Consider the following 24,559-nt stretch of genomic DNA (forward strand, 5'->3'; position numbering starts at 1 on the left):
TCTGGCTGGCAGATTCACTGCTTACATCACCGCCACTCGTGACATCGCAGGAACAAAGGGTCTGACACCAGCAGAGCCCAGCAGGCCGGGCCGGCCCGGAAGCATCGGCCACGCCCTCCTCCCAGCCCACAGTGGGACCACGGTGGCTCCCTGGACACATGCCATGGGATCTGGGGCCCCAGGTTGCCCCCCGCCCCCCCCCCCCCGAGGTCAGCTGAAAGGCTGGAGGATGCCGACCTGGACACGAGCGGCTGCAGCTGGCAAATGGGGCAGGCGGCAGCTGGGGCAGGCTGGCTGAGCACGGGCTCTGCTGCCGGCCTGAGAGGTGTGGGCCCCCAAGGGACGGTGGCAGGTTTGCTGTGGCCGGCGTCAGGCCCAAGCCCTACGGGCCCGACAGGGAAGCTGAGGTTTTGGAGGGACGGCTGGTAAGCAAGCAGCTAGTCTGGTTCAGGGAGCGGGGCCTGCTCCAGCTGTCGTGCTCTTGCTAAGAAGGTAGGACGGCCCCAGCAGTGGGTCATCGTGTGCCCAAAGGCTGAGCAGTCCCAAACAGCAACCTCCTGCATCCCTCCCGGGAGGCCGGGCAGCCAGTGACAGCAGCCTTCCAGCCAGCTCCCTCAGGACACGGTGCAGACGGCGCTGGAGTGCTGTGCCTTCAGGGCCTGCTGTCTCTGCATCTCTTTGGAAATCCGTCTTTTAATCCCTATTAAGTACAGTTCGCGGTCAAACTTGCCGGCAGCCAGCGGGATGCTGTGGAGGAAAGAACCGTCAGGAAGGCAGATGGGGCCGACCTCGTCTCAGGCTGCCCAGCCCGCATAACCCCAGGGCCGATGCTGTGAGCCAGGCCCGCCCGCTGGGGGAACCGGGGTTCCAGTCAGTCCCATGGGCACGGGGCCAGGCCAGGTCTCAACCCTGTGGCCTGTTGCTGAAATGACAGCCACTTCCCATCGACCCGTGGCAGTGATCTCCGCCCAGGGCTGCTGGAACCCTGCTCCTGTCTGGGGCTGTCAGGACACAGTGAGACAATGGCCTGCATCAAGGTCCAAAGATGGCACCCCCACCCCTGTCCCTGACCCCCGCCCCTCCGGCACTGAGCCCCGAGAGTGAGGAAGCCAGGATACTGACTTGTCTCTCCCTGGCCTCACTTTCACCCGGAAGAGGCCGTACACGGGGCGGTGGTCAGAGGTCTTGATCCCAGGACAGGAGGAGTACTTGAGTGGACAGATGTCGTCCTTGTGGCGGCTCCGGTACATGACCCGGTCCTGCAGGAAGAGCCCAGAGGCAAAGGACCCGTGATGTCCAGTTTGCGGCGGGGTCTGACCTGCCTGCCCCTCCCCCCAGCTGCATGAGCAGAGTCCTGTGTCAGTGCTGAGTGGGAGCCAGTCCCGGAACCCCGCACCCTGAGCCCACTTGATCGCTGGGCACCCGGGCGCTGGGAGGAGCAGGTGTGCCCAGGCCTTTCCCTCGCTGCCCTGAGGCAACAGCCGCTCCCCTCGGACCCCGTGGAGCCAGCAGAGGCAGCCAGGCTCGGATCGGCGCCCCGCCTCCCGTGCTTGCCCAGCGCCAGCACATGGCCGCCTCCCCCGGCGCAGTGCCCCCGACAGAGTGACTGATGGTGCCGCGGGCGCTGGGGTCCAGGCCTCTGAGAGAGGGGCCCGGACACCCAGCCTCCAGGGCGACCCTCAGCGCTCAGGCAGGCAGTCACCGGCCAAGTGGGCGACAGCGCCCAGGAGCGCCCCCGCTCTTGCACCCGGCCGCAGGGTGAGCGCATCCAGCCTCGGCGGAGCAGGCCGGCCGGCCCCGCTCACCGTGTAGGACGGGGTCCTCTGCTTGGATGAGGTGTCGTACGCGTCCGTCCCGATGTCGAACTTGTATGACGGCAGGAAGTGGATGTCAGGCTCCTGGAAGCCCCTGAAGATGGACCCTGGGGCAGGCGCATGTATCAGGCCGCTCCGGCCTCGCCCTCTGCTGGGGCTTCGCCCACTCCCGGAGGTTGCCCCTCCCCCCCGCCTCACCTCTCTTCCTCTCGAGGGTGAGCTGGTCGAGCTGCAGCAGGGCGGGCACGCTCGCGCCCGGGTCCCGCTTCAGGATGGCCTCCACGGCCACGCGCCCGCCGCTCAGGCGGAAGTTGAAGTCTCCAAACCAGAACACCCCGTCGAAGCGGGTGGTGACGTCCGCTGGGGCACAGGCCAGAAAGCGCGTGAGCCCAGCCCTCCCCGCCTGCTGCACCTTAGCGATGGGGATTGGTCCCTGTCCTCTGCCCACTTTGTCTCCACTCAGTCACCCAGAGAACAAGGCTGAGGCCACGTCCTCCAGGGAAGGGGAAGCGCCCGTGGGCACCATCGACCGTCCACTGGCCCGCTCACCTGCGTCGGAGCGGTAGGGGCAGGTGTCCGGCACGTTCTTGGGCAGCGCGAGGCCTTGGACGGTCTTGCTGTAATCCAGGAGCCGCTCGCCGACCTTCCCCTCTCCAGCTGCAAGGACAGAGCGCTGGGGACCACTCGAGGGGCAGGTCAGACTGAGGGCTGGACATGGGTGGTCGGTCCAGGTGAAGGCCCCCACAGCACATGCTCCCCAACGTGGGGCCTGCAGTGACCCACCCCACCACACCTCTCTCAAGAAGGGAGCCATGGGACAAGGCCACCGTCACAGCCGTCAGGGTGTCTCAGGGCCCGGGGCTGTGGGTCCCCTGAGACCACGTGGAGGGACCCTGCGCCCCGCCTTCCAGGGACAGGAACAATGTCCCTACATGATGCCAGGGTGTGGGTGCCGGGGACTTACAGGTGAAGTGGGATGTGATGAAGAGGAAGGAGGTGCCAAAGAAGGTGAAGCCAACGCCCAGGGCCCCCTTGGTCTTGATCTGGGACACGATGCGCGTGGTCACTGTGGAGCTTTCCACCTCTGCGTGGGGAGGGGGCAGAGCTGACCAGCTGCCACCCCGCAGCGCAGGGCCCCTAGGGCAGCCGCACTGCCGGGACTCAGCACGCCCCTGTCCCCGGACAGCCGGGGCTATTGGGCTGGCAGGGAGGGGGCAGGGTGCGAGCCGCCGCCTACCCGAGCAGAACCAGATGAGGTCACGGCGGATGAGCAGGGACACATGCAGCGCCCCATGGGCCGCCGAGTGCAGCATGACGTAGTGAGGGCCCAACGTCTCCTGCAGGCGCGCCTCCCACTCCCGCCTGCAGAGAAAGTCAAGGCCACACGGGGCTGGGGGGGGGGGGAATGGGCCTCCCAGCTCCGCACGCTGGGACCCCGGGGGCACTGCGCAGAGGGGCCTTCCTGGTCTGCCCTGGCACCCTTGTCTTGCAAGGAGAAGAGCAGACGGGAGCCACACGAGGGGCTGCTGGGTCTGTGGGGCCGAAGGTTGGGGGCTCCCTGCAAGACTGGCTTCCTGGGGTGCCTGCAGCAACATCACAGGCCCGGAAAGGCACCATGATGTGGGCTGGGTCCCAAGCGAGAGCTCCCGACCTCCCTGGCAAAGGCCCCAGAAGCCCCAGGCCAGGCAGGAGTGAGGCCGGGCCCCTGGCGCGCGGGAGGAGCAGGACACCTGTGTGCTGCCCGGAGCCGGCACCCCTCACCAGGTGACCCTCAACAATGCACAGGTATGCAGCCAGACAGAGGACAGGTGAACCGTAGCCCCACAGGCCCCAGGGTGTGTCCGTGACGCCACTGAAGGTTCTGGCTGGGAGCCTGGAGGGGCCCAAGTGGCCAAGCTGCAATCCACTGCGTTTATAATCTCCTAGGTCAGCTACTATTTACCAGAAGGAAAACCTCATTTATTTTGAATTCTCGGAGTCACCCTTTTAGAAGGTGGTCTGTGTGTTTGGCCCAGGCTTGGCAGCGGGGGCCTCGGGTCACAGCAGCCTCAGCCCTGGAAGCCCCCCTGAGCAGTGCTGTTCCCAGGGGCTGCGAGGGACCGATGGGCCTGGGGAGACGTGGGGCAAGGTGGGGGCCTACCTGTCGGAGCAGCCCTCCTGGACCCCGACAACATACAGGTCCTGGGCGTAGTCGGCCTCGGCGGGCAGCAGGAGCTCGTCCAGGTTTGGGGGCAGCTCCTGTGGAGAAGCAGCACCTAGCAAGGGGCCGGAGGGGCAGGCACACGGGGTTCCTGCTCCCCCAGGGACCCCGTGGTCTCTCCCCCTCCCAGCCTGGCATCACCAAGGCTGAGTCGGCGCCCCCTCCCCCATTGTGCCCCCAAACTGCTGCTGGTCAGTTGCATCCGGCCCCAGCCTGGCCCCTGAGCCTGACCCTCCGTGTGCACCCCAACACACACACACCCAGGGCCAGCGTGCAGCTGGCGTGGGGCTGGGGTGCAGCGGGTCCCGCAGGGAGGGACGCACCCTCGCCCATCTTCGCTCCAATCTGTGGCTGCAGTGCCACCTGGCTTTGACCCTGCAAGTCCTGTGGGCCAAGGACAAGGGCCATGCCCCACGGACAGGCAGGGTGGCTGCCCGAGGACAGCAGAGCAGCAGCCTGGGCACCTGCCTCCTCCTCCGACTCAACAGAACATGACTTCCATCTCATTCAGGTGGCTATTTTGTCAGTTAGGTCAGCCAGCCCTCGCCCGAACACCACCCGAATGTCAGCTGGGACCCCACGGCCACGAGGGGGGAAATCCTTCCATCTTCTCCTTCTCAGACACTGACACGGGCAATGAGAGGCCTCACGAAGCGGTGTGTGGCAACAACGCTGTCCCTCACCCCACGGGCGTCAGGGTCACCCCAGCCCAGAACAAGGCTGCACAGGCAGGAGGAAGGAGGACAGAGAGCGCTAAGCTGAGGACAGACCTTGCGGTGGGGGTGGGGGGAGGGGAAGTGCTGTGCCTTCCTCTCAAGTTTGCTGTCCACCTAAAACTGCCTAAATAAAGCGGCTGTGGAAGAACACATTGCTGCTTGGTCACTAATGCGGGGGGCAGGGCAGGGGTGCAGCTTGGGGGGCTCTGGAAAGAGCAGGCAGGAGCCAAGGTCTCACCCTGACAGGTGGGCGGCCTGCTTACCTTCTGGCCCTGCATGTTCCAGGTGGCCACGAAGAGGGCCACGCTCCGGTCCGGGAAGTACCGGGCCAGCTCATCGGCCCCCATCAGGGCCCCACTGGCCAGGAGGCTCCCCTCCAGGTAGCTCCTGCAGAGAAGGGCGCAGCCTGGGCTTGGGTCCAAGCAGATGGACCCGGGGAGGGGCCAGCTGCCAGGACACACTCCTTGGGCCCCTGAAGTCAAGGCCAGGGCCCGTGTGTGCTTCAAACCGCCCGCCCAGCCCCAGATGGGAGGGCGGGGAGACGAAGGCCCGGGGGAGGGTGTGGGGGCGGGGGAGAGGGAGGGTGGAGCCGCAGCTGGGCACGTTGGCACAGTTGTCCCCAGACCGAGCGTCCAGGAGCAGCCCCGCCCGGAAATAGGTCGTGGGTGTGTGTGGTGGGCTCAGAAGTCCCTGCACCCCCATCTGGTGAATTCATGGCTCTTGCCTCGGGGGAGAGGAGCCCAAAGCCTGCTTGGGAGTTGGAAGCAGAAGAGAAGCCACGGGGGCCGGCACCCAAGTTCTTTCCAAGCCATGGAATGTCCACACGGGTTAAATGTCAAAGCCGCGTAGAGCCAGGAGACCAAGCATCTTCTGCGATATGAGCCCCTCCCCACCATGAACTTTGGTGGGCACTCAGCAAACTGGGTCCCAGATCACTAGAGAAATCACGGGATCCTGCTGGAAACTTAAGTTGAGGCAATCAGGCTCCACCTGCTGTCCCCTCCCTGCTTGGCCCGTGGTCCAGCGACACGCCTCGCTGTGGGTCCTGGTCACCTGCTGCAGGCACAGCCCCTGGGCAGGAGCTGGGAGACGGGTTAGCCTCCATCTTTATGACCCTGACAGTTTGTTAAGAACACCATCACGTGGTCCTTGGGCAGCTTGCTTCTCAACCCTAAAATTAAGGCCACGGATGCGGCAGCCCCATCCCCACCCCACACCCTGGGGAGGCCCTACCTGTCCCGGACGTCCTTGGCACGGATGGGCGCCAGGAGGCTGCAGGAGGACCTGGCGGAGCGCAAGGAACAGGCGTCACAGGCCAGGGGGCTTGGGGGCCGGCTGGAGCCCAGGCTGCCGCGGCCCCGGGACGCCCCGGTCTGCAGGCGGAGCTTGTAGTCGGTGTGGTCTGCGTCCACCTTGTTTGCTGTCCGCAGGGAGTTGGAGGCGACGTTCCAGTCCAGGGAGGGCAGCGGCCGTGAGGGAAGCCCACTGGGCAGCCTGGGAGTGCTCCCGGCCGAGGCCGCGTTCTGGTGCAGGATGTCCAGGGAGGTGCCCATGATTCCGGAGACACCATTACCCCATGAGGAGGAGCTCCTGCCTGCGTGGCCCAGAGCCCTGTGGGACGTGGGCATTTCCTGCAAGGAGGTGCTCAGGCAGGGCGGGGAGCAAGTGTGGGCAGGGGGCTCGGGGGCCTCGTTCTGCGAGGAGCCCGGAGAGGGGCTGGCCCCGCTTCGGGAGTCCAGGTCCTCGTGGCTGTTTCGGAAACGCCTCCTCCTCCAGCCCCTCTCGTCAAAGGACAGCGCCCGCGCCAGCCTGGGCCTTGTCGGTGGCTTTGGCGTGAAGGGTTTCGCCTTAGCCTCGGGGTCTTCATTGCTGGTTTTTGCTGGAATGTTCAGAGGGACCACTGGGCTCTTCTCAGGCCCGGGACAGTTGTCAGTGGGCGGGGACCCTGGGCAGGGGACCAGGTCTTTGTCGGTGTTCGGAAGTCGCCCCTTGAGCATCCTTCCTTCAGGCTGCAGGTGCCCCTGGGCAGTGGTGGGCTGCTGGGGAGCCGTCTTGGAGGTTCCCGGGCAGGCCGACTTGGACGGCATAGTCCAGGGGCCTAGCGCACCTGGGGGGCTGCCCGTGATGCCCGATGTCAGGGATGTGCAGTCAGATGTCCCCGGTGAGACACAGAGAGGACCCGCAGGAGCAGGGCCAGTGGCTGCATGGCTGGAGGCCCGAAGTCCTGGAGCCCCCACAGGGGCCTAAGGAAAAACTGCTATTACTTCCACGAATGGATCGTTCCTGAAGGACAGCGACGGTGCAGGGTGACAGTGGACAGGCCAGCGGCAGTCCAGCAGGACCCAGCACCCAGACATCCGGGCCTGCTGCCTCCTTCTAGGGGGTGGCCACCTTCCTGGTGGGGGCCTGCTTCTCACGGGGGCGCTCGGGGCAGGACCGAGTCAGAATTCACGCCCCCAAGGTGAAGGCCAGTGGAGGCCAGTTCCGCGGCGCAGCCTGGGATGGGGGGCCCATCGGCCCTGGCTCCACCGCACGCCCAGCACCAGGGCGGGCCCGCAGACACCGCCCCAAGACCCACGACCCGCAGCAGGTCTGCAGCGCAGCGGCCAAGGCCACGACAGCAAGGCCTACGAGCGCGGCGGCTCCCGGGGCAACGACCGCTGCGGATCTGGGGGTGGGACCAGACCCGCGCCTCGGGGCCACCACGCGCGGACCCCACGCTCAGGTCATTTCGCGCACAGGGGTCACCCTGCGCCCCAACTCCGCGCCTAGGGACCACCAGCCACGGGCCGCCGCCCGGGGTCACCCCGCGCCCCCGCCCTCCCAGGCCCGCACCTCTACCTCTCGCCGCCGCCCGCTCCCCAGCCCCCACGGGCCTCCGCAGCCGCCTTGACGACCGGCGGGCAGGGTGCTGGGCCTGCGCCTACAGCGGCCTCTGGCGGCCGGAGGCCCCAGCCGGCGGAGCGGGGACAAGGGTGCCGGGGGCGGGGCCAGGGACTTGGCGGCCACGCCCCCACCCGCGGCTTCCTTCCCTGGAGACGAGGGGCGGGGCCAGCTCCGCCCCGACCTGCCCCGCCCCCAGCCTCGGCCCTCGGCCCCGCCCCGTCTCCGCAGACTTGACCAGTGCGGACCTCGCGAGCCAATGGAACCCTAACGCACGGCCCAGTTCACGGGGGCGGGGGGAAGGGCAGGCTTCGGAGCAAACCTGCCCACCTGCCCGCCGCCCAGGCCGAGCAGTGCCCTGCGGAAGCGGGCCACCGGCAGTCACTGCCACGCCGGCTCGCTGGCTTCAATCAGCAAAAGCAAGCAACAGGAGAGTGCTTGGAGCCCAAAATATTTTATTTTATTTAACAATTTGCAGTGTAACAATCAGCATTTAGGAAAAATAACGTCTTGAATCAAAAGTCGCTAACAGAACAACGGGCTGGGGAAGCCGAGGGCACAGGAGGGTCTCCGCCCCGGAATCGCTCGCTGGCCTAGGCACACGAGGAGGCCCCTCCGGAGGCCGGCCTTTCCCAGGTGAAGAACACATGGGCCCAGTCGTACAGGTCTGAACACTCGGTGGTCATTCCTAGGTGATCAAGTGAGCCAGGAAGCAGGGAAGGACCGGTGTGCACAGCACATTCACACGACCCTTCGCTGAGGTCTGAAACACCAGGCAGAACTACAGAAATTAGTTCCTAATGATTCTCATAAATATTAAACCCTTCTTCGTCTCTTCAGACTTGACAAGAACGTGGATCGTTTTCAGAACAGTCGGTGAAGCCTTAAAACTGGGAGCCCATATGAGGGAGGGCTTCCTTTGCAGGTGGGTCCCTGTGGCTGAGATCCACCCCTTTGCTGCGGAAGGTCTTGGTGTGGAAAAAACCGAGGGGCAGAAGCATCAGCTTCTAGAGCTTCTGTCAGGAAACTAATTTAAGCCACTTTCTTCAAGATGTGGCTGGCCCCTGGTCACATCACTTAGGTGGGGAGGGGGGGGCGCGCCAGTTGGGGGGGCACTCCGGAGCCACCAGGCAAGTCCTGCTCTGGCCAGTGTGCAGTGGGGTGGCCCAAGGGCTGCTCCGACCAGTTGTGCAACCAGGCCCCACCCTAAAAAATCCAAGTAGGTGACAGCCAAGCTTTAGCACTGGCTGATCAGTGAGGTCAGTCACACGTGGAACACAAGTTGTTAGGTGGCTCTTTCCTACCTCACAGACAGACAAAGCCCTGGTGGCAGGAAACCCCCTCATGGTGCTGGCCAGGCCGCCGGAGACTCGGTGCTGCTGAGGACACCTTTGCTGCAGGAAACGCACTGCAGGGGCCAGGGCCTAATGTGACTCCACACTCTGAGACTGACTCAGAATGTGCCGTCCGCACGTCACTGTTCTGGGCTCGGAACGCCGGGCCAGGGCGCCGGCCACACTGGCGCAGAGCAGGCGTCAGTGCCTCCTTCCTTCCAGGGTCTTGAGATGCACCGTGGGACAAATCTGGCAGCAATTCGCATCGGGCTTCAAGAGACGCCCTAGTTCCTGAAGGTCAAAGCCCTGCCTGCAGCAAAGTGCCGCAGCTTGCTTAGCGAAATGTTCCTAAGTGACTGGGGGGGTCTCTCCTGAACTCATCCTTTAGGTGAGAGGGTCTGAGCCAAGGGGCTACCCCTGGCTCCAGGGCTCAGGGGAGATGTAGGATTAGCTCTGGTGACACTTTCTATGACGGGTGCTGGGCACCTTCGCCTGGAATGGAAGGGAGGCCACGGGCAGTCAGCCTGAGTGTCCACAGCCAATCCAGAGCAGGGACCCGTCTACCTCAACGCTGGGTACTTCCTCTGGCCGATCCGTCCCAACCTTGAACTTCCTGAGGTGGCAGGGGCCTGAAATGACAGGAACAGCGCTGGCCTCCACACACCCGCCCCGAGGTGGGTGGCACTCAGTGAGGGCTCAGCATGCTTCCACACAGGCCTGGGTCACAAGCCAGAACACCCCCTTAAGTCAAACGGACATGTCTGCTTTGTCCCGTTTCCGCAGCGCGTGACCACTGGCCAAGTCACTGTCAGATGCTGGAGTTCCCTTTATATGTGCAGCTGTTTGTTAGGGGCCCAGAATGAGGCCGATTCAAGGGCTGAGCATCCAAAGACCCCAGGGAGGCGCCCAGGGAAGCACAGTGAACCAGGACGGGCACTGAAGTGCCCCCAAACAAGCCCTAACGGAAGTGAGGTGAGGGGCCCTCGCAGAAACATGAACTCCAAGAAAAAGGTAGTGGGAGAGAAGAAAAGCACCAAATCGTGACGCGGAAATGCAGACAGACAGCCAGGCGGTAATGGGACACCCCGGTCCTGGGAGCGGGGAGGGGAGAGGGGCCAGGCAGCAGCCTTGTCTGCAGACGCCTGCCAAGGCAGCGGGCGGCAGGGGACGGGGCGGGGGCGGGGTGGCAGGGTGGGCTCCAAGCAAGGGGGCCGGGACCCCTCCGGGCAGCGAGGCGGGGTGTGCATCAGGGAACCTGGGGTCAGCTGAGCTGTTCTATTCCAAACACCAAGAGCCCCTGTAGACCCCTGCCCCTGCTCAGCTCCCTGAACCTGGCGGCCAGTCTAGACTGTGGAGCAAGAGCTTGGAAGGGAGAGAAAGGGGAACAGGCGGGGACCCTGCCGACGGACGGGCAGGGAGCCGAGGGGGCCCCAGCGCACCCACCTGTGCAAACTGCGCAGGGTTGTAGAAGGGCACCGCGGCCCCGGGGGTGCCTCCTGCCGAGGGCTGGTCGCTGGGGGCCTGGGGACCACAGAGAACTCAGCTCAGCAGGACAGTGGGCACGCTCACAAGCACGCACCGCTGCCGAGGAAGGACTCACGACACCTGAGTAAGCCACGGAAGCACACGGAAGAGACGCGCTGCCCACTGGACTGAACCGTGTGATGGCTCACAGAGAGACGGTGGGAGTCAAAGCGCCATGCAGCGTGAACGCTTCAGAAACCAGGACATGCACTGCCCGACGCAGCCCGTTAGTGGCAGGGAAGCGGTTAGTAGACGTGTTGTGTCCCGTTACTGCGGCCCCTAAGTGCCCGTCCCCAGAACTCGGTCTGCTGTGCAGACCAAGCCCTCCAGCTGAGCCCCGGGGAGAGCTGGGTCCCCGCTGCCCGGCACAGATAACGTATTCCTTTATCTCCCGCCGCTCCTCTGCCCGGCATAAAGTAGCCCTTCTTGTGCGTGGTCAGACTAGGGCAGGACCCCGGGCCCCGCGGCGGCCACGACACCCTCACCCGGTGAGGCTCCACCCAAGGCTGGCCTCCCGGAAAACCAGCACCAAGGGCGCGCACTGACAGAGCCCACCACTCCCAGGAGCGTCTGGGGTCGCACGTGGGACGCCCCCTGAGACTCTGCAGGCCAGGAGCACTGCACCCTGCCGTGTCATGGCCGGGGACCCGTGGGCAGTGCCAGGGAGCAAAGGCGGCCCGCCCCAGCCCCGAGCGCAGTGTGGACCGCCAGCCTCGGGTACCTGGTTAAAGTGCCGGCTCACTTCGCGCGACAGTGAACTCATTGAGCTAGAGCGCGAAAGCTACAAGACAGCGAGAACACACGCACACGGTCAGCGCCCGCCCCGCCCGCTGCGGGCCGCCCGGGGGCTCTGCAGGGCATCGGCGCTCCCACGGGGGAAGCCAGCGTGGGCGCAACAGTCCCATTCCGGTGCAGTTCTGGTTGGGGAACACCTGTGAGCGGGGGGTGGGGGGCGTCTGGGCCTCTGCCAGGGCTGCTGAGCCTGTGGCCCTGAGAAACGCAGGCCTGGGCAGGCCAGCCCCTCGCTGGTCCGAGCCCCCAAACAAGTGCGCTTGCCCTTTTGGGAATACGGTGACACTTTCCACGCTGTAGAAAGTATCTAAACTGCCTTTCCTCCCCATGGACATTCATTTTTAAGGAGATGCTGCTGGACAGGACAGTAAAAATGGGTTTCCTCAGCCTGGACTTGGGGCAGAGACTGTGGAGGGCACCCCTTACCTCTCCTCGCGGGGAGCCATCCACAGGGCAGGGGGCCAGCTCAGAAGCAGGGAGCGAGGCTGCTGAACTGACAACCTGCCGGGAGAGACACAGGTGCGGCACCTGCCCAGCCCGGCGGGCGGCGCGGAGCCCTCCGCTGGCCCAGGCTGCGACCTGCTCTAGCCCATGGACCCCACGTCCCACTGCGCCCCGCAATGGCCTGTGACCTGGGGTCATTTTTATCCCGTTTCTCAGAGCAGGGGACTGAGGCCTGGAGAAGCGACCTTCCCAACCTTCACGCAGCTAAGTGACAGAAACCAGGGTTGAATCCCTGTCCGTCTGGCTTTGGAGACCATACGCTGAACCATTCTGCTTCATGTAAGTTTTAAACATTAAAAAACCTCTCTTCACTCCCTGATTTCAGTAAGGCCACCGGGACACAACACGTGTGTGGTTATTCTCTGTGTGTCTCTGGGCATGGTCACGCAGCCCTCCGCGGGAAGCGGTGTTCTCTGGGGACGCCATCGGGCACAGACCGCAGAAGGTCAGGGCCAACGTTCTTGGCCTGGGGAGAGGCAGAGTCCCACGGTGTCCCACCCTGTCTCGCTCCGCCCACTCACCTTGGGTTCCGAGGAAGCTTCTGGATAGGGCGGACCCCCAGCTGGTGTGTGTCCTTCTTTGCCGGCCCCTTCAGAGGGCAGGGCTCCCTCTGCTTCTGTGAAGGAGACCAGGGGTGGGGTTGCGGGGTGTCACCCCCTGTGGGACACTCCCCACACGCGCTCACGGAGCAGGGGAAGCGAGGCCCTCTGCACCCGCCCGGCCGTCATCCCCCTCAAGGGAGGTGAAGGCCAGCGGCTCTCGGGAGGGCCCCGGGTCCGGAGCCAGGCTCAGCCGGAGGGGCCGCCGCCCCGCACTGCCTACCTGGGTTTGACCCGAACAGGTGTGCCGGGATCGGGAGCGGGGCGAGCGGGGCAAAGAGGTCCGCGGGGGCGAGGGCGGGGTCGGCCCGCTGGGGCCCGCCGGGGTTCAGGACATCCACGTAGCGCGCGCGCGTGCCGCCTGTGGCGGGGCAGGAGGCGGTCAGGTGGACACACCCACGGCACCCGCTTCCACGGCTCCTCGCTGTGGCAGGGGAAGTGCCAGCAGGGACCCCCCCGGGCCCAGTGAGCGGCTGGCTGGGCGGGCGCCCCCCCCCCGCCCGAGTGCCCCTGTTGGGCGGCGGCCCTGGGTGAGGCTCCCGCCCCCACACAGACCGTCCCGGCCCCTAAGAACAGGCGGTCTGGCGTCCCCCCTGTGCCTGACCGCCGCCACCCGCTTCACAGGCCGCACTCAGAGAGCACAGGTGTGTCTGTAGGACGGGGGGGTCACCCAAACAAGCCCGTTGCTGGTTACCTGCTTTTCTAGAAAACATGTTCACAGCGGCTCTGGGGGGCCCTCCGGCCCCAGGGGCGGCAGCATGGGGCGCCTTGGGAAGTGACACCGGAGGTGGAGGCGGAGCCTTCTTCTGCAGAGGGACGGCTGGCCTTAGAAACCTGTTTACTAACCCAGACGCGGGGGACGCGCCACCGACAGGAGCCTTGGGAGGCAGGGCCTCCTCCCAGGACCGCAAAGCCCCGTCCCCACGAACCTCCTCCTCTGGCTCACTGGTATCCACCCATCGGTTCTTCTTTTCGTCCCAGACAATCTGCCACGGTTGTGAACAGCGGGGAACAACATCAGCAGGAAGAAGGGGAGAGCATTAGTCTCCCTGTGACACTTTAAGACTCAGGAAGACACATGCTGGGGTCCGTTCTAAAGCTGAAACACTCTGTGCCAACAACTGCTGACGAACACACCGGAACACCCAACGTGCCCTCGAGTGCCACATCCCAAGACACCCACCGACTTGTTCTTGTCGTCTGGCAGGTAGGCCTCTGTCCTCTTCTTCTTGGTCAGCCAGGAGAACCAGGACTCAGCGCCCTAAACAAAACCACGGGGACACACTGGAGGACACTGTGCTGGGTGACGCGGCCCAGGACGGTCCTGTGGGTCCCACCCGCACGAGGTCCTTGCAGGGGGTAGATCTAGAGACAGGAAGTCCACAGTGGAGGTCCGGGCAGGGGGAGGGGTGGGAGTGGGTGTTTCATGGGACGGAGTGTCCCTTTGGGAGGATGGAAAGTCCTGGAGGGGACGGTGGTGGCGGCTGCACAGCTGCGTGAAGGACCCCGATGCCGCTGAGCCGCGCATGGAGACGCGGTGGGGACGGTCGCTGTTACGTTCTGTGTATTTTACTACAGTGCCTTCTGCAACTTTTCGTGTCTAAATGAGAACATGTGAGCAGCCCCGACACCCTCCCTGCCTGAGGTGAGTCAGGCAGGCTGGACAAGGTCGTGTGGGACCCTCTGAACACAGTCCCTTTCGCTCCCCAGCGGGGAGCACTGACCCGCTGGGCGACTCCTTTAATCGTTGACACTGTCCTGCACGGACACTAAAACCAGAGTGAGCAGCGGCTGCCGCGCTTCCAGAGCCGTTCTCTGAACCTGCGGGGGGCAGGGGGGGACGGGCAGCAGCAGCAACCCGCTAATGTCACACCTGTCCTCAAAGAGAGCTGCTTGCTACAGACAGAGGAGCTGGGTAACTGAGCCACACGGACAGTAAGAGCCACGCCCTTCACAGATGGCAGAGAGAGAGGACTGAGGGGAAGATGGCAACACAGCCGCGGACAGCGTGGCGGTGACAGGCACCGCCTCTCACTCAGGAAATGCCAGCGACAGCCCCGGGAAGAATCGCCTGCTGGCGGGAGGGCTGATGACAGGCCCCGGTGCCCCCCTGCTCACAGGGACAAGGCCTGGATGGGCGGGGCAGCTGTGGGCCCGGCCCAGGTGCTGCCTTTGGAAGCTGGACACAGCTGCCTGGACTCTGGGCACACCCCCGGGAGAACCGGCCGGATGCAGGCTGCCTCCAAGCACCCCACTGGGAGGGAGGGCGGTGAGCTGCCCGAGGACCGGAGACGAGCCTCCTCTGTGTGAATGAAGGGCAGCAACGGCCACCACCGTCCGCGGGGACAGAAGGCAGAGGGAGGGCACCCTCTGGGGCTGGGTACGGACAGGTCACGGACCCGCAGCGTGCTGGAGGGCGGGAGCTGCCCTGGCCCGGCAGGCGCGGTGTGACATGTGGGCAGAGACAAGGCCCTGCACACATGCCCCTGTGGACCCCTCTGCCCCCGAAGCGTTCAGCTCCATGAGCAGAGGCAAAGCCTCGTGCTCGCCCCGGGCACAGGCCGGGCCCCTCCGAGGCGAGGCTGGAGGAGGGCTGAGCATTACCTTCTTGGGCTCCTTGGCCTCTCTTCTGGCTGCCTGGACAGGGCTCTTCGCCTCGGCAGCAGACGTCAGGGCGCTGGCAGTCCCCCACCCTGGGGGCACCTCGGAGTCTAGGGACGTCCTCGGAGAGCCCTGGCAAGGCAGTGCAGGAGCGGGCTCGCCTGTGCACCTCCCAGGGGCCCTCCGCACGTCCCCGAGAGACCAGAGGGCCACAGCAAGGAGAGGGAAGGTGGCGGGAAGGGTGAGGCCGCCCACACTTAACAAGCGGCCTCGCCGAGAGGCACCGCGGAGAGCGAGGCGCGGGCTCTGGGCTGAGGCGCCCTCCGTTTATGCGCAGGGCACGCGGGCCGGGCAGCAGGCAGCTTACAGGGAGAAACACTCGTCCCTGGATTCAGTCTGTCTCAGGACAGCTAACACTCTCATTCTTACTTTCCCAGGGACAGAAGGTCTTAACGGGAGGACACGCGGTGGAGTTTAAGCATCGCCTGCTGACAGGGGCCCCTGCCGGGGGGCTCCTGTGAAGAAGGCTCCAGGAAGCAGCCTGTAAGAGCGTTTGTCCCTCCTGCTTGGGGAGCAGAGCGAACACATCTTATAACATGAACCCCGACTTCACGTGGGCCAGCGGGGATTCCAGGGGCCCCACCACAGAGCAGGTGCAGGAGCCACAGGGGCCGCCTCACAAGTTACCACTGGTTGGCCAGACGGGTGTTTCCTCTCTTTAAAGCAACTACTTTTACGTTACTGAGTTACCTTCTTCCCATCTCTGTTTTTACCAAGTCTTCACATTTTAAGGATTCAGGCTTTCTCAGAAGTGCCTTCTCTTTAGGACACCATTTACAAGACAATTCCATGTTTTCAGTATTATCTATCTGCTTGTGCCTGAAGAACAAGGAGTTTGGGCCCCTAGTCACTAAAAAGGGTGAGCAACTACCACATCGAATTTGTCACCAAAATCCTCTTCTCTCCGCTCCGCCAGCGAGTCTCCCCTGCGGGGATCCTGTGGCACCAGTCCTGTCGTGGGGAGAGAGAACCCTGTGACCTGGCGCGGCCAGCGCGGGTCCGCGGGAGCCGGCGCTGACGGGCACGGAGGAGCACCCCTCCCAGGGCTCGTCAGCACCAAGCCTCGGCACCCTCCCAAACACAGACCCCACCCTGCTTGGCCCAAGCAGTCTGAGGCAGGAAGGCCCAGCTCAGGCCCGGGGGCCACCACATGGCTCCAGGTGGCAGTGGGCGGGCACGTGACGAGGGCGACAGCATGTGCATACCTAAGGCCAGCTTGCCATGCCCTAGGCAGCCACACGTCACATCCTAACAAAAGTCCCAGAGGAAACGAGCACTGACAGTGACCCCATTCAGCCTAAAATGTCTAGGACTTTGGTATCTGTTAAGTAACGTAACTTATTTCAAGTCCAAGTGACTCAGCCTCTTCCACCCACCACCTCCTGGGGCACGAAGCCCAACGCGGCTGCGCTCTCAGGACGACACCTCGGAGACCCACCTGGGTCCTGGGTCCGGGCCTCCCACGGCGGGTGCACGCTGTCCTGGAGCGATGGGGCGCTGGACGGCAGGCCAGGCCCCGGGTACAGGGCTGCGGGGCTGGGTCCTGAGGGCTCTTCAAAGCCCAGCGCAGACCCTGGGAGCCCGCAACCAGGCCCCAGCTCTGCAGGGCCCGGTGGCGCCGCCGGGAAGGCGAGGTGACCGTCTAGGAGCGTCGGCAGAGCTGTATGGAGACGGGGGAGCAGAGAAAGGCCCATGTCACCTGAAGCAGCTCACGCTGGTGACCCAACAACGGCCATGCGGGGCTGCATGTGGCACGCCGCTCACCGAGAAGCAGCAAGTGCCGAGAGCGCCGGGGCGGGAGGCCCCGCACTTAGGCTCACCTGAGGGCAGCAGCCACACGCCCTGTCCGGCGTGCTCGGTGCTGGGCACAGGCGGCGCCAGCAGCGGGTTCTCATTGCCCGGGCCCGAGGGCTGCGCGAGTCCTGGGCCGTCGCACTGTCCCACCTCGGAGCTGGGCGTGCTGGGGCACCGCTGGGGGTAGGCTGCGTCCTGGCTCCACACCACAGCGCCCTCCTGCGGGAGACACTCGTCAGGCCTCGCCAACGGCACGTGTCCCCACGGACCACTCGCTCTGGGCTCCGGGAGCCTCTCCTCCCCGGGAGGGAGGCCCCCTCTCTGACAGGCATGTGCACCCCCAAAAGCGTCCTGGTGACACCTGACGCCGCAGGGGAAAGCACACAGCCCGCCAGCCCCACGCCCGAGCCGCCCGAGCACCTGGACCTGCTTCTCCACACGCCGCAGCCGGGCCAGCCAGGCGGGCTCCTCCCAGGACTCCTCCTCCGGTTTCTCCTTCAGCTGAGGGTCGAAGAGCCGTAACCGGGAGGCGATCTGCAGACACACGAGAAACGAGGGTTGCCGTTACCACCGGTGTTTGCAAAACCCACGCTGACCTGGAAAGAGACGGCCCCTCAGTGTCTAGTTGGAGACAGCTTCGATCGGCCGCATGGCGTTGCGTGTGTGCTACGTGACACGCCTCACAGGCACACAGTGACGCTGCGGGAGCGGGAAGCGAGCAGGACCTCCCGCTCACCAGCGCTAACCGCTGCAGTACCCGCGGGAGGTCAGCAGCGCCCAGCCACGGGGCTCGCCGTGCCTGCCCCCAGCGTCTGGCCGCGCAGACTGGACTTGACGGATCCAAGAGCTGAACTGACCTAGCCATGCACACGCTCTGCTCGGGAATTGGGGGGGGGTGGGGGTGGGGGGGCAGGGCGGTGGGCGTGGGTCAGGTCCAGTGAAATGAGTCTGGATTTGTGTTACTAACGGCCAAAGCTGTCTAAAGACCTCCGGAGTAAAGTGTATTTTCAGGGGTCACACGAGTGCGTTTTCAGAAGTGACACTCCTGGGGGAGGGGAGACGTAAGGCTGCGGTCGCGGACACTTTGGCACTGTCCGGGCGCCCCTCCACCCATGCCATTTACGACCCATGCGGCTCTGAGGCAGCCACGCGACCCCCTCCAGAGTGGACATGAGGCTGCCGAGCTCTGGAGGCCCGCAGGGCCCCCTGCTAGACTCACCCGCCTCGGACCCAGCCCTGCGGCGAAGCCTTTCCCACCTCGAAGCTCGCTGTGGAGCGTCTGCACTGGGACGCGCGCCAATGCGCAAGGCGCCCAGCAGCTGCCCGGGGACATCTCGGCGCCCCCACCTGCCCCTGAGCTCAGGGCCCGCCCTGCTCTGCCCCGAGTTAGGCGTCCTGACCCACAGGCCCGCCCACCAGTCACGTGTGGGGACGGAGGGGCAGGAGGACGATACCTCAACCAGCTGGCGGATGAGCACGGGGGAGTGGCTCTGGGGCTGCCGCAGGACGTTCTTGGCGACCGCCTCGCAGTAGTGGAAGGCCTGGGTGGCCAGCCCCATGTCTGCCAGGCGGCAGGAGTAGATGAACTTGAACACCTGAAAGCAAGAAGCCAACAGCTCAGACACCCGTGCCTCCTCCCCCGCTTCCTGAGGGCACCCTGCAGTCCCCTACGGCTGAGTTACTCCGGATGTGCCACGTACCCCATGTGCCCCCCACGCCCCCACAACAGCACCAGTCCCCATTCCCTGAGCTATTTCACATCAAAGGAAACAACTGGGTGTCCACGAGGCTCACTTCTTCTCTTACCACCCTTCAGAGCCGCCAGGGCTCCAACCCCAGAGGCCGTGCCTTAGCACGCGTGCCGGGCACCCCACGGCCCCGACGGCCCCACACCCACTGTCTGCCAGCCCCGGTGTTTACACACACGCACACTCCCGCACACGCTCACATGCAGACACATTCACACATTCGCTCACATGCACCCATGTTCACTCACACATACTTACACGCATACATGCTGCTCATATGCACCCGTGCTCACGCGTGCTCACACATGCTCAGTACTCACATGCACTCACGCAATCACACCCATGCTCACTCACGTGCTTTCATACATGCGCTCATGCACTCGCATGCTCTCATGCATACAAAGCTCACGCACACGCTCACATGCTCATGCACCCATGCTCATACACGTTCACGCACACTCACATGCACTCATGCACACATGCACTCACACGTACTCACACTCATGCACAAACTCTTACACTCACATACACACACACTCACTCCTGAGTCATGTAATACTTCCCCCATCACATCAAAAACAGATAAAAAAGCAAAAATACTCAAGATTTTTAATACTTAAAACATTAAGACCCAAAATATAAGCAAAATCCTCAATTCAGCAGCTTTCACCCTCAAACATGACAGCGTCATCTTTTGCGTAAGCACCCCCAACCCGATGCCAGCAGAGCCTGGCGAGCCCCAGGCCCACAGCTGACGCTCACCTGGAAGTTGGGCAAGGGGTCTGACCGGACCCCCAGCGACTGAGCGTACTCGTAGGCCTCGGTCCGCTGAATAGCTTCGTTGGTTGCAAACTTTAAAAATGGTAAACTGTTGAGGGAAGGAGTTATTCTGATCTTTGAGCCAGTCACCCAGGGGCGCAGCACGCCACCTGATAAGGATGCAAGGCCACCCCCCAGATCTGTTTCTGGGTTAATGGCAGGGACGTTTCCTTCCAAAGGAAAGCACCCAATTATGCGGTTCCTCACCTGTGGTTTGATCCGATCAAGACGAGTTTCGCGGTTTTCTTTGTATAAACCCCAAACCCCGCCTGCGCCGTGAGGTAGCAGAAGTGAGCGGCGTCTAGGAGCCCCTTCGAGGCTGGAGAGACAGGGAGCGGGCCGGGTCTCAGGCGGGGCTCTCCCAGAAACCCAAGGCTGCACACGGACGGCAGCCGGGACCACAGCAGGCCTGCGGGCTCCCGGCCTGCGCCGCCGCCTGACCCACCTAGCGTGTCGCCCATGGTGGCCATCGTCCTGGACTCCACCTCCACGTTGCTGCTCAGGTTGGACAGAACCATAGCCAGGTGTGGCCTCCAGTCCCCCCACTTCTCATCTCCGCAGCACTGAGGTCACAAGAAAGCCAAGAAGAGCAAACCTTACCCTGGGAAGGCAGCGTCACCTGAACTCTGCGATGGCTGGGCTCAGGGAGTGTGACTGGGGCAAGGGCAGGACAGACACATGGATCTCATCCTGGGATGAGGCCTTTCCCAGGAGCCAGGGCTGACAGAGAGCAGGGCTGCAGAAACGCCGGGGTGAGCCCCCACTGACCGTGGACGCCGCAGGCATCCGCCCAGACATCAGCTGGTAGACGGTCTGCAAAGGGTCATTGATGGGGAGACTGTTGGCGAACCTGGGGAGACAGAGCAAGAGAAAATCTAACTTGGCTCAAAAACAAGGCAGGAGATCCAAGTCTGGCCTTAGCTCAGCCCCTTCCATGACCAGCCCTGATGCTTAACTGGGCAGTGCACACAGCTCAGCGCTGAAAGACACTGTGAGAGGTGAAGCCTCGGGGGCCCACCCTGGGCAGCATGCAGGGCAGGGCAGGGCGGCGTGCATGGTGGGACAGCACCGGACACACCTGTGTGCCTCAAGGAGCTGCCCAGGCACTGCCCCTGGACCAGCTGACCGTGCCCAGAAGCCGACCGCCCCGCGAGATTCTTCACCTGGTCATGACCCTGGCGTGGGTCCGGCTGTCCATCTTACTGGCAAGTAACAGGGCGTGGCCCCACAGGCCGTTTTTCATGGCGGACTCCAAAGCATCCTGCAAAGCAGGGCGGGGTGAGCCGAGCTGGCGCAGGGCTCAGGGGACGCGAGCCGGCAGCTGCAGGGCACATGCCGCCCGCACCTCCAGGAGAGAAGGACGGACTCCACTGCGGTGACAGGCACGCCCCTACGGGCCCTGCACACAGCTGCGTACAGCTCAGAACTGCAGCCGAGAGCACCGCCCTCACTGTCCCCGTTCACCCCCGCGGCCCAGGGCCCGCAGCCCGCCTGCTGCGTTCCCTGTGTCTGCAGTGCAAGTCATAAGCGGGCAGCTGGGAACAGGGCGGCAGGGCGGCAACCCGACGGCCTTCCACTGGGACCCGGTGGGAAACGCCAGGCCCACGCCCACTCCGCAGTCCCAGAACGCTGTCTTCTCGAGCTGGGGAGAGCCTGCCCTTAGCCACACAGCCTGGGGCGCACCGCAGACAAGCCCTGACGAGGACCCGAGTTACCGTGACGCAGAAGCACCAAGGACTTGCGGCCCATCAGGCCCCTCCCGCCGGGGCCACACACGCGCTGGCACGTGCCCACGGCACGCGGGCACCCCTCTGCCCTACACCCGCCCCTCCACGCCGCACGACCCGGCTGGACGTCCGCAGCGCCAGCCCCTGTGCGTGGCGTCCAGGCACCCGTCCCCTCCTGCAGGCCTCTGCCCGCGCCGTCCCCGCGGGGCCCCGGCTCCCTCCAGCACCCGCTGCCCTCCTGAGACCCTGGGCTCACCACTGACTGGGCCAGCAGGCTTCACTTCGGTCTCACGCACACGCTCGTCCCTGACACGGCTGTATAGGCTGCGCACAGCCGCGCTTGGTAAGTGCATTTGTCACGTGACTGAAACCTGAGCCTGAAATCTTTGATACTGGCCCCACTTAGAGGAAAACCACTGTGACACCTTCAGAGAGATGATACAGGGACCAGCCAGTTCCTCATCGGACATCGCTGTCAAGACCCGTGTCCCTCTCACGCCCCACGTGGCATCTGCACGTGAAGGGACATACCTTCTTGCGGCCATAGAGCAGCAGCTCTCTGAACCTCTCCGTCTCCTTCTCCTGGGCGCCGGGGGCGGCCGCCTGACTGTCCGTGAGAAAGGCGAGCGGGGCCTCCCCTGACTCCTCCCCGTCGGCCTGCGCCAAGGCCTCGCTGGCAAAGTCGATCAGGTTGGCCTCGTTGGGGGACTGCCCCGGGAGCCACACCGTCTGGTGGTCTTGCAGCAGCAGCTCGGCGATGTCGGTCCCCACCACGGTCTGCAGAGGCAGCAGCGGCAGGAGGAACGAGGGGCTTTGCTACGCTGGGGCTCCCCTCAGGCCCTGCTCAGGGGAGGGCCCCAGCCGGTCTGTGCAGACGAGCACGCCAGGCTGCCACGGCACGAACTGCCACTGCCCCACGGCCATGAGCCAGACAGACAGACCACAGACTACCCGACAGGCAGACACGGTGGCCCGAACCTCCCTTCCCCCCACATGCACACCCTGCTTATCTCCCCCCCTCCCCAAGCCCCACTCCTGGGGGGACCCAGGGTCCCTGAGACTCAAGGCCAACAAGAAGAGCCATTCCAATGGCAAAATTACACGTACCCCGTTCTGTCTGCACAACAGAACAATAAAGTTCCAAAGAAGATTTGCAGACTCTTTGTCAATTAAGCTCTCGTTTTGCAAACACTTTGTGGCTTTGTTCTGTGCAAAATTAATAACATCCACTTTATGGGTGTCGTCTCTGAAAAAAGAACAGCGCTCAGTGAACGGCGACCAGCGCAGCGGCGAGGCCACCCTCAGCCACGGCCGGAGTCAGCCTCCCAGGGTGCCCGGGGACGTACTTGCCGAGGGGCCCCGGGAACGTGCGCATCTCCTCCTGCTCCGGCAGGTGCTGCAGCAGCGTCTGCGGGACAGCGGGGGAGAGGCGGGGGAGGGCAGCTCAGGGGCAGGCGCCGCCACTGTCCACCCCGCCTGCCGACTGAGGACGGCCTGCCCCCAGGAGGGAGGGGAAGGCTCTGTCCTGGGGCACGGCCACAGCCGGTCAGCTACGCTGACTTTCAAGCTTGATCTGAAGCAGCGAGATGCCTCCCCGCCCCCGCCCGCCGAAGCAAGGCCCCGACACACGGTGAGGCCTGCGGGGCCACAGGACGGCGCCCACTTCCCACAGGGCCATGAGGCGGCTCTGTACCCGTTATCAAAAACGCCCATAAACGCACATCAACAGTGTCTTCCCCTTGAAATCAGAAATGCAAATCAAGATAAAAGGTGTGTGACCAAATAACAGAAAAACCTCAACAGAAAAACCTCATCAGCTAAGGAGTCCAGGAACGAGCCCTGTGCAAGGCGTCTCTCAGGACAGGGCGCGCACGCGGGGCTCACCTCCATGCTGTGCACCTCCACCAGGGCGGGCTGTCCTTCCGAAGGCAGGTTGGGGATCACTTTGAGGAGCTGACCCCCGGGGCCAAACCTGGCGCAGACGTGCGGCACGGAGAACTTCTCGGGAGACGTGGGTCTCGAGGGAGCTGTGGCGAAAGGGCACGCACAAGCGACCGCCTGTCAGCTCTGGAGGCTCCGCACTGGAGCAGCAGCTCAGAGGCCACGGGGCCACACGGCCGGGACCCCCGATGAGCGGACTCCCCACTGAGTTAAAAACTGCTAAGCATCCCATGAGAAGCAGGACTTCAACGTGTGTTAGGAAGATGTTTAAATTATTAAAAATGGGGAACTGTTCTCTATGTTAAAAAAAAAAAAGGTCCTTTAAAACACCGCCCAAGAGCGCGCGTCACAGCAAGCAGAGCCCTTGGGTCCTTCGCGCCTCAGCTCCCCGTCTCAGCCGCTGAGCCGAGTGTCCCCACACCCAGCAGAGGCGACAGCGCAACATCGCCAGTCAGGAAAGAGGGCTTCCCACTGAGCCGCGACTTTCAAAAGGAAAGTAGCATGTACATGTGTTTTTGTGGCTTTCACGATACAGCATTTCAGAGGGACTGAGAACGGGACATGTGACCAGTGGATGACAGTTTTTCTCGGAGAGCTGGAAGTTTCCTCCGAAAGCTGCTACCCATGTGGTTGGCATGGGGACATGAGGCCCCACTGAAGAACTCGGCAGCGAGCCTGCACTCAGTCACGCCCACCACAGGTACACCTCACCCCACGCCCGTGCCGCACACCAGGCCCCGGCCTCACACACCTTGCTCCACGGCAGGCCAGCCGGCGTCAGCAGGGTAGCCATACTCCGGGAAGCCCTGGGCGCTGACGTAGGCGTCGTAGGCATAGTCCCCATGGAAGGAGCCTGGCGGGGGCGGGGCCTCATAGGGCCCCACAGCCATGTTTCGACTTCTGTAAATCTGACTCTTGAAAACACAAAGCCGACAGGGAACATCAGTTCCCCGTGAGCGCCAGGAAGACGGGAGCGTGTGTCAGGGCACAGGGCGGGGGGCGGCGTCGACGAGAGCTGCAGGGCTGGCACCCACCTGCTGCGAGTGGGCGCTGAAGCTGCTGTGGCGGCTGTGAACACTGGGCGCGCTGCGCAGGCTGTGCCCCGAGTGCTCGCTGTGCACGCTGCGCCGGTCCCCGTCGTCCCCGTAAGGGTCCCTGTGGGGCTCAGGGTCGTCATCGAAGCTCCCCGTGAAGCGAGGGTCGTACCTCCAGGGGTCATCGTACCTCTCAGGCCTAGAGGAGCCACGGGGCAGAGGCAATAAAGGGTGCAGGGCCACCCAGGACAGTGACGTGAGCTGTCACTCAGCGCTCCAGCCCCCACCAGGGCCTCCCTGCCCTGCCGTCCTGCCCTCGTTCCGAGTCCTGACCCTAAGGACCCTGGTCAGAGCCCACCCTGAAGTGGAGCCAGGGAACCCAAGTCCAAGTTCAGGTCCCATCTGAAGACGCAGAAGCACGCTCCAAGTGTGGGCGGGCTAGCGGTCGTGCTCCCCACGGACACTGAGA

The 24,559-nt window shown here is 64.1% G+C and overlaps 2 protein-coding genes across 3 annotated transcripts in view; both read right to left on the reverse strand.

Moving 5' to 3' along the window:
• Nucleotides 1–209: 209 nt before the first annotated feature.
• On the reverse strand, nt 210–7,641 carry INPP5E (inositol polyphosphate-5-phosphatase E). 2 transcript variants are annotated; one of them, XM_090274973.1, is made up of 11 exons: nt 7,572–7,641; nt 5,964–6,973; nt 4,994–5,117; nt 3,955–4,052; nt 3,052–3,176; nt 2,779–2,898; nt 2,364–2,471; nt 2,013–2,174; nt 1,806–1,921; nt 1,123–1,259; nt 210–747 (listed from the first exon to the last, which is right to left on the reverse strand). In XM_090274973.1, exons 2-11 carry the CDS (start codon nt 6,815–6,817, stop codon nt 615–617), a joined length of 1,977 nt encoding a protein of 658 aa, XP_090131099.1. In that variant the 5' UTR covers nt 6,818–6,973; nt 7,572–7,641; the 3' UTR covers nt 210–614. The 2 variants fall into 2 exon arrangements, with proteins under 2 accessions (XP_090131099.1, XP_090131100.1); XM_090274974.1 differs by having other exon boundaries at nt 7,566–7,641.
• Nucleotides 7,642–8,051: 410 nt separating this feature from the next.
• Nucleotides 8,052–24,559, reverse strand: part of SEC16A (SEC16 homolog A, endoplasmic reticulum export factor) — a 28,719-nt gene continuing 12,211 nt past the window's right edge. Inside the window, exons 6-31 of the mRNA XM_090274975.1 lie at nt 24,091–24,289; nt 23,808–23,970; nt 23,000–23,142; nt 22,462–22,523; nt 22,223–22,361; nt 21,647–21,892; nt 20,552–20,649; nt 20,157–20,238; nt 19,834–19,951; nt 19,596–19,707; nt 19,332–19,437; nt 18,276–18,416; nt 17,242–17,355; nt 16,848–17,040; nt 16,466–16,687; nt 15,899–15,978; nt 14,971–15,099; nt 13,550–13,627; nt 13,296–13,352; nt 13,061–13,172; nt 12,590–12,727; nt 12,289–12,383; nt 11,690–11,764; nt 11,193–11,252; nt 10,391–10,468; nt 8,052–9,576 (exon numbers count right to left, since the gene is read on the reverse strand). Coding sequence (XP_090131101.1) covers nt 9,508–9,576; nt 10,391–10,468; nt 11,193–11,252; nt 11,690–11,764; nt 12,289–12,383; nt 12,590–12,727; nt 13,061–13,172; nt 13,296–13,352; nt 13,550–13,627; nt 14,971–15,099; nt 15,899–15,978; nt 16,466–16,687; nt 16,848–17,040; nt 17,242–17,355; nt 18,276–18,416; nt 19,332–19,437; nt 19,596–19,707; nt 19,834–19,951; nt 20,157–20,238; nt 20,552–20,649; nt 21,647–21,892; nt 22,223–22,361; nt 22,462–22,523; nt 23,000–23,142; nt 23,808–23,970; nt 24,091–24,289 — 3,109 coding nt within the window. The 3' untranslated portion in view covers nt 8,052–9,507. The remainder of the gene's footprint in view (nt 9,577–10,390; nt 10,469–11,192; nt 11,253–11,689; nt 11,765–12,288; nt 12,384–12,589; nt 12,728–13,060; nt 13,173–13,295; nt 13,353–13,549; nt 13,628–14,970; nt 15,100–15,898; nt 15,979–16,465; nt 16,688–16,847; nt 17,041–17,241; nt 17,356–18,275; nt 18,417–19,331; nt 19,438–19,595; nt 19,708–19,833; nt 19,952–20,156; nt 20,239–20,551; nt 20,650–21,646; nt 21,893–22,222; nt 22,362–22,461; nt 22,524–22,999; nt 23,143–23,807; nt 23,971–24,090; nt 24,290–24,559) is intronic.

This window comes from Furipterus horrens, unplaced genomic scaffold (genome assembly GCF_987537825.1).
Source record: "Furipterus horrens unplaced genomic scaffold, mFurHor1.1.pri manual_scaffold_4, whole genome shotgun sequence".
NCBI classification, from domain to species: Eukaryota; Metazoa; Chordata; class Mammalia; order Chiroptera; family Furipteridae; genus Furipterus; species Furipterus horrens.

What these genes read in the sequence shown, in the direction of transcription:
- INPP5E (XM_090274973.1), bottom strand. Translation starts at nt 6,817, where the DNA reads ATGCCGTCCAAGTCGGCCTGCCCGGGAACCTCCAAGACGGCTCCCCAG. An exon ending in AGAGGACCCCGTCCTACACG is followed by an intron (nt 1,260 to 1,805) that starts GTGAGCGGGGCC and finishes CTCTTCCTGCAG; the next exon opens with GACCGGGTCATGTACCGGAG. An exon ending in GTGAGGCCAGGGAGAGACAA is followed by an intron (nt 748 to 1,122) that starts GTCAGTATCCTG and finishes TTTCCTCCACAG; the next exon opens with CATCCCGCTGGCTGCCGGCA.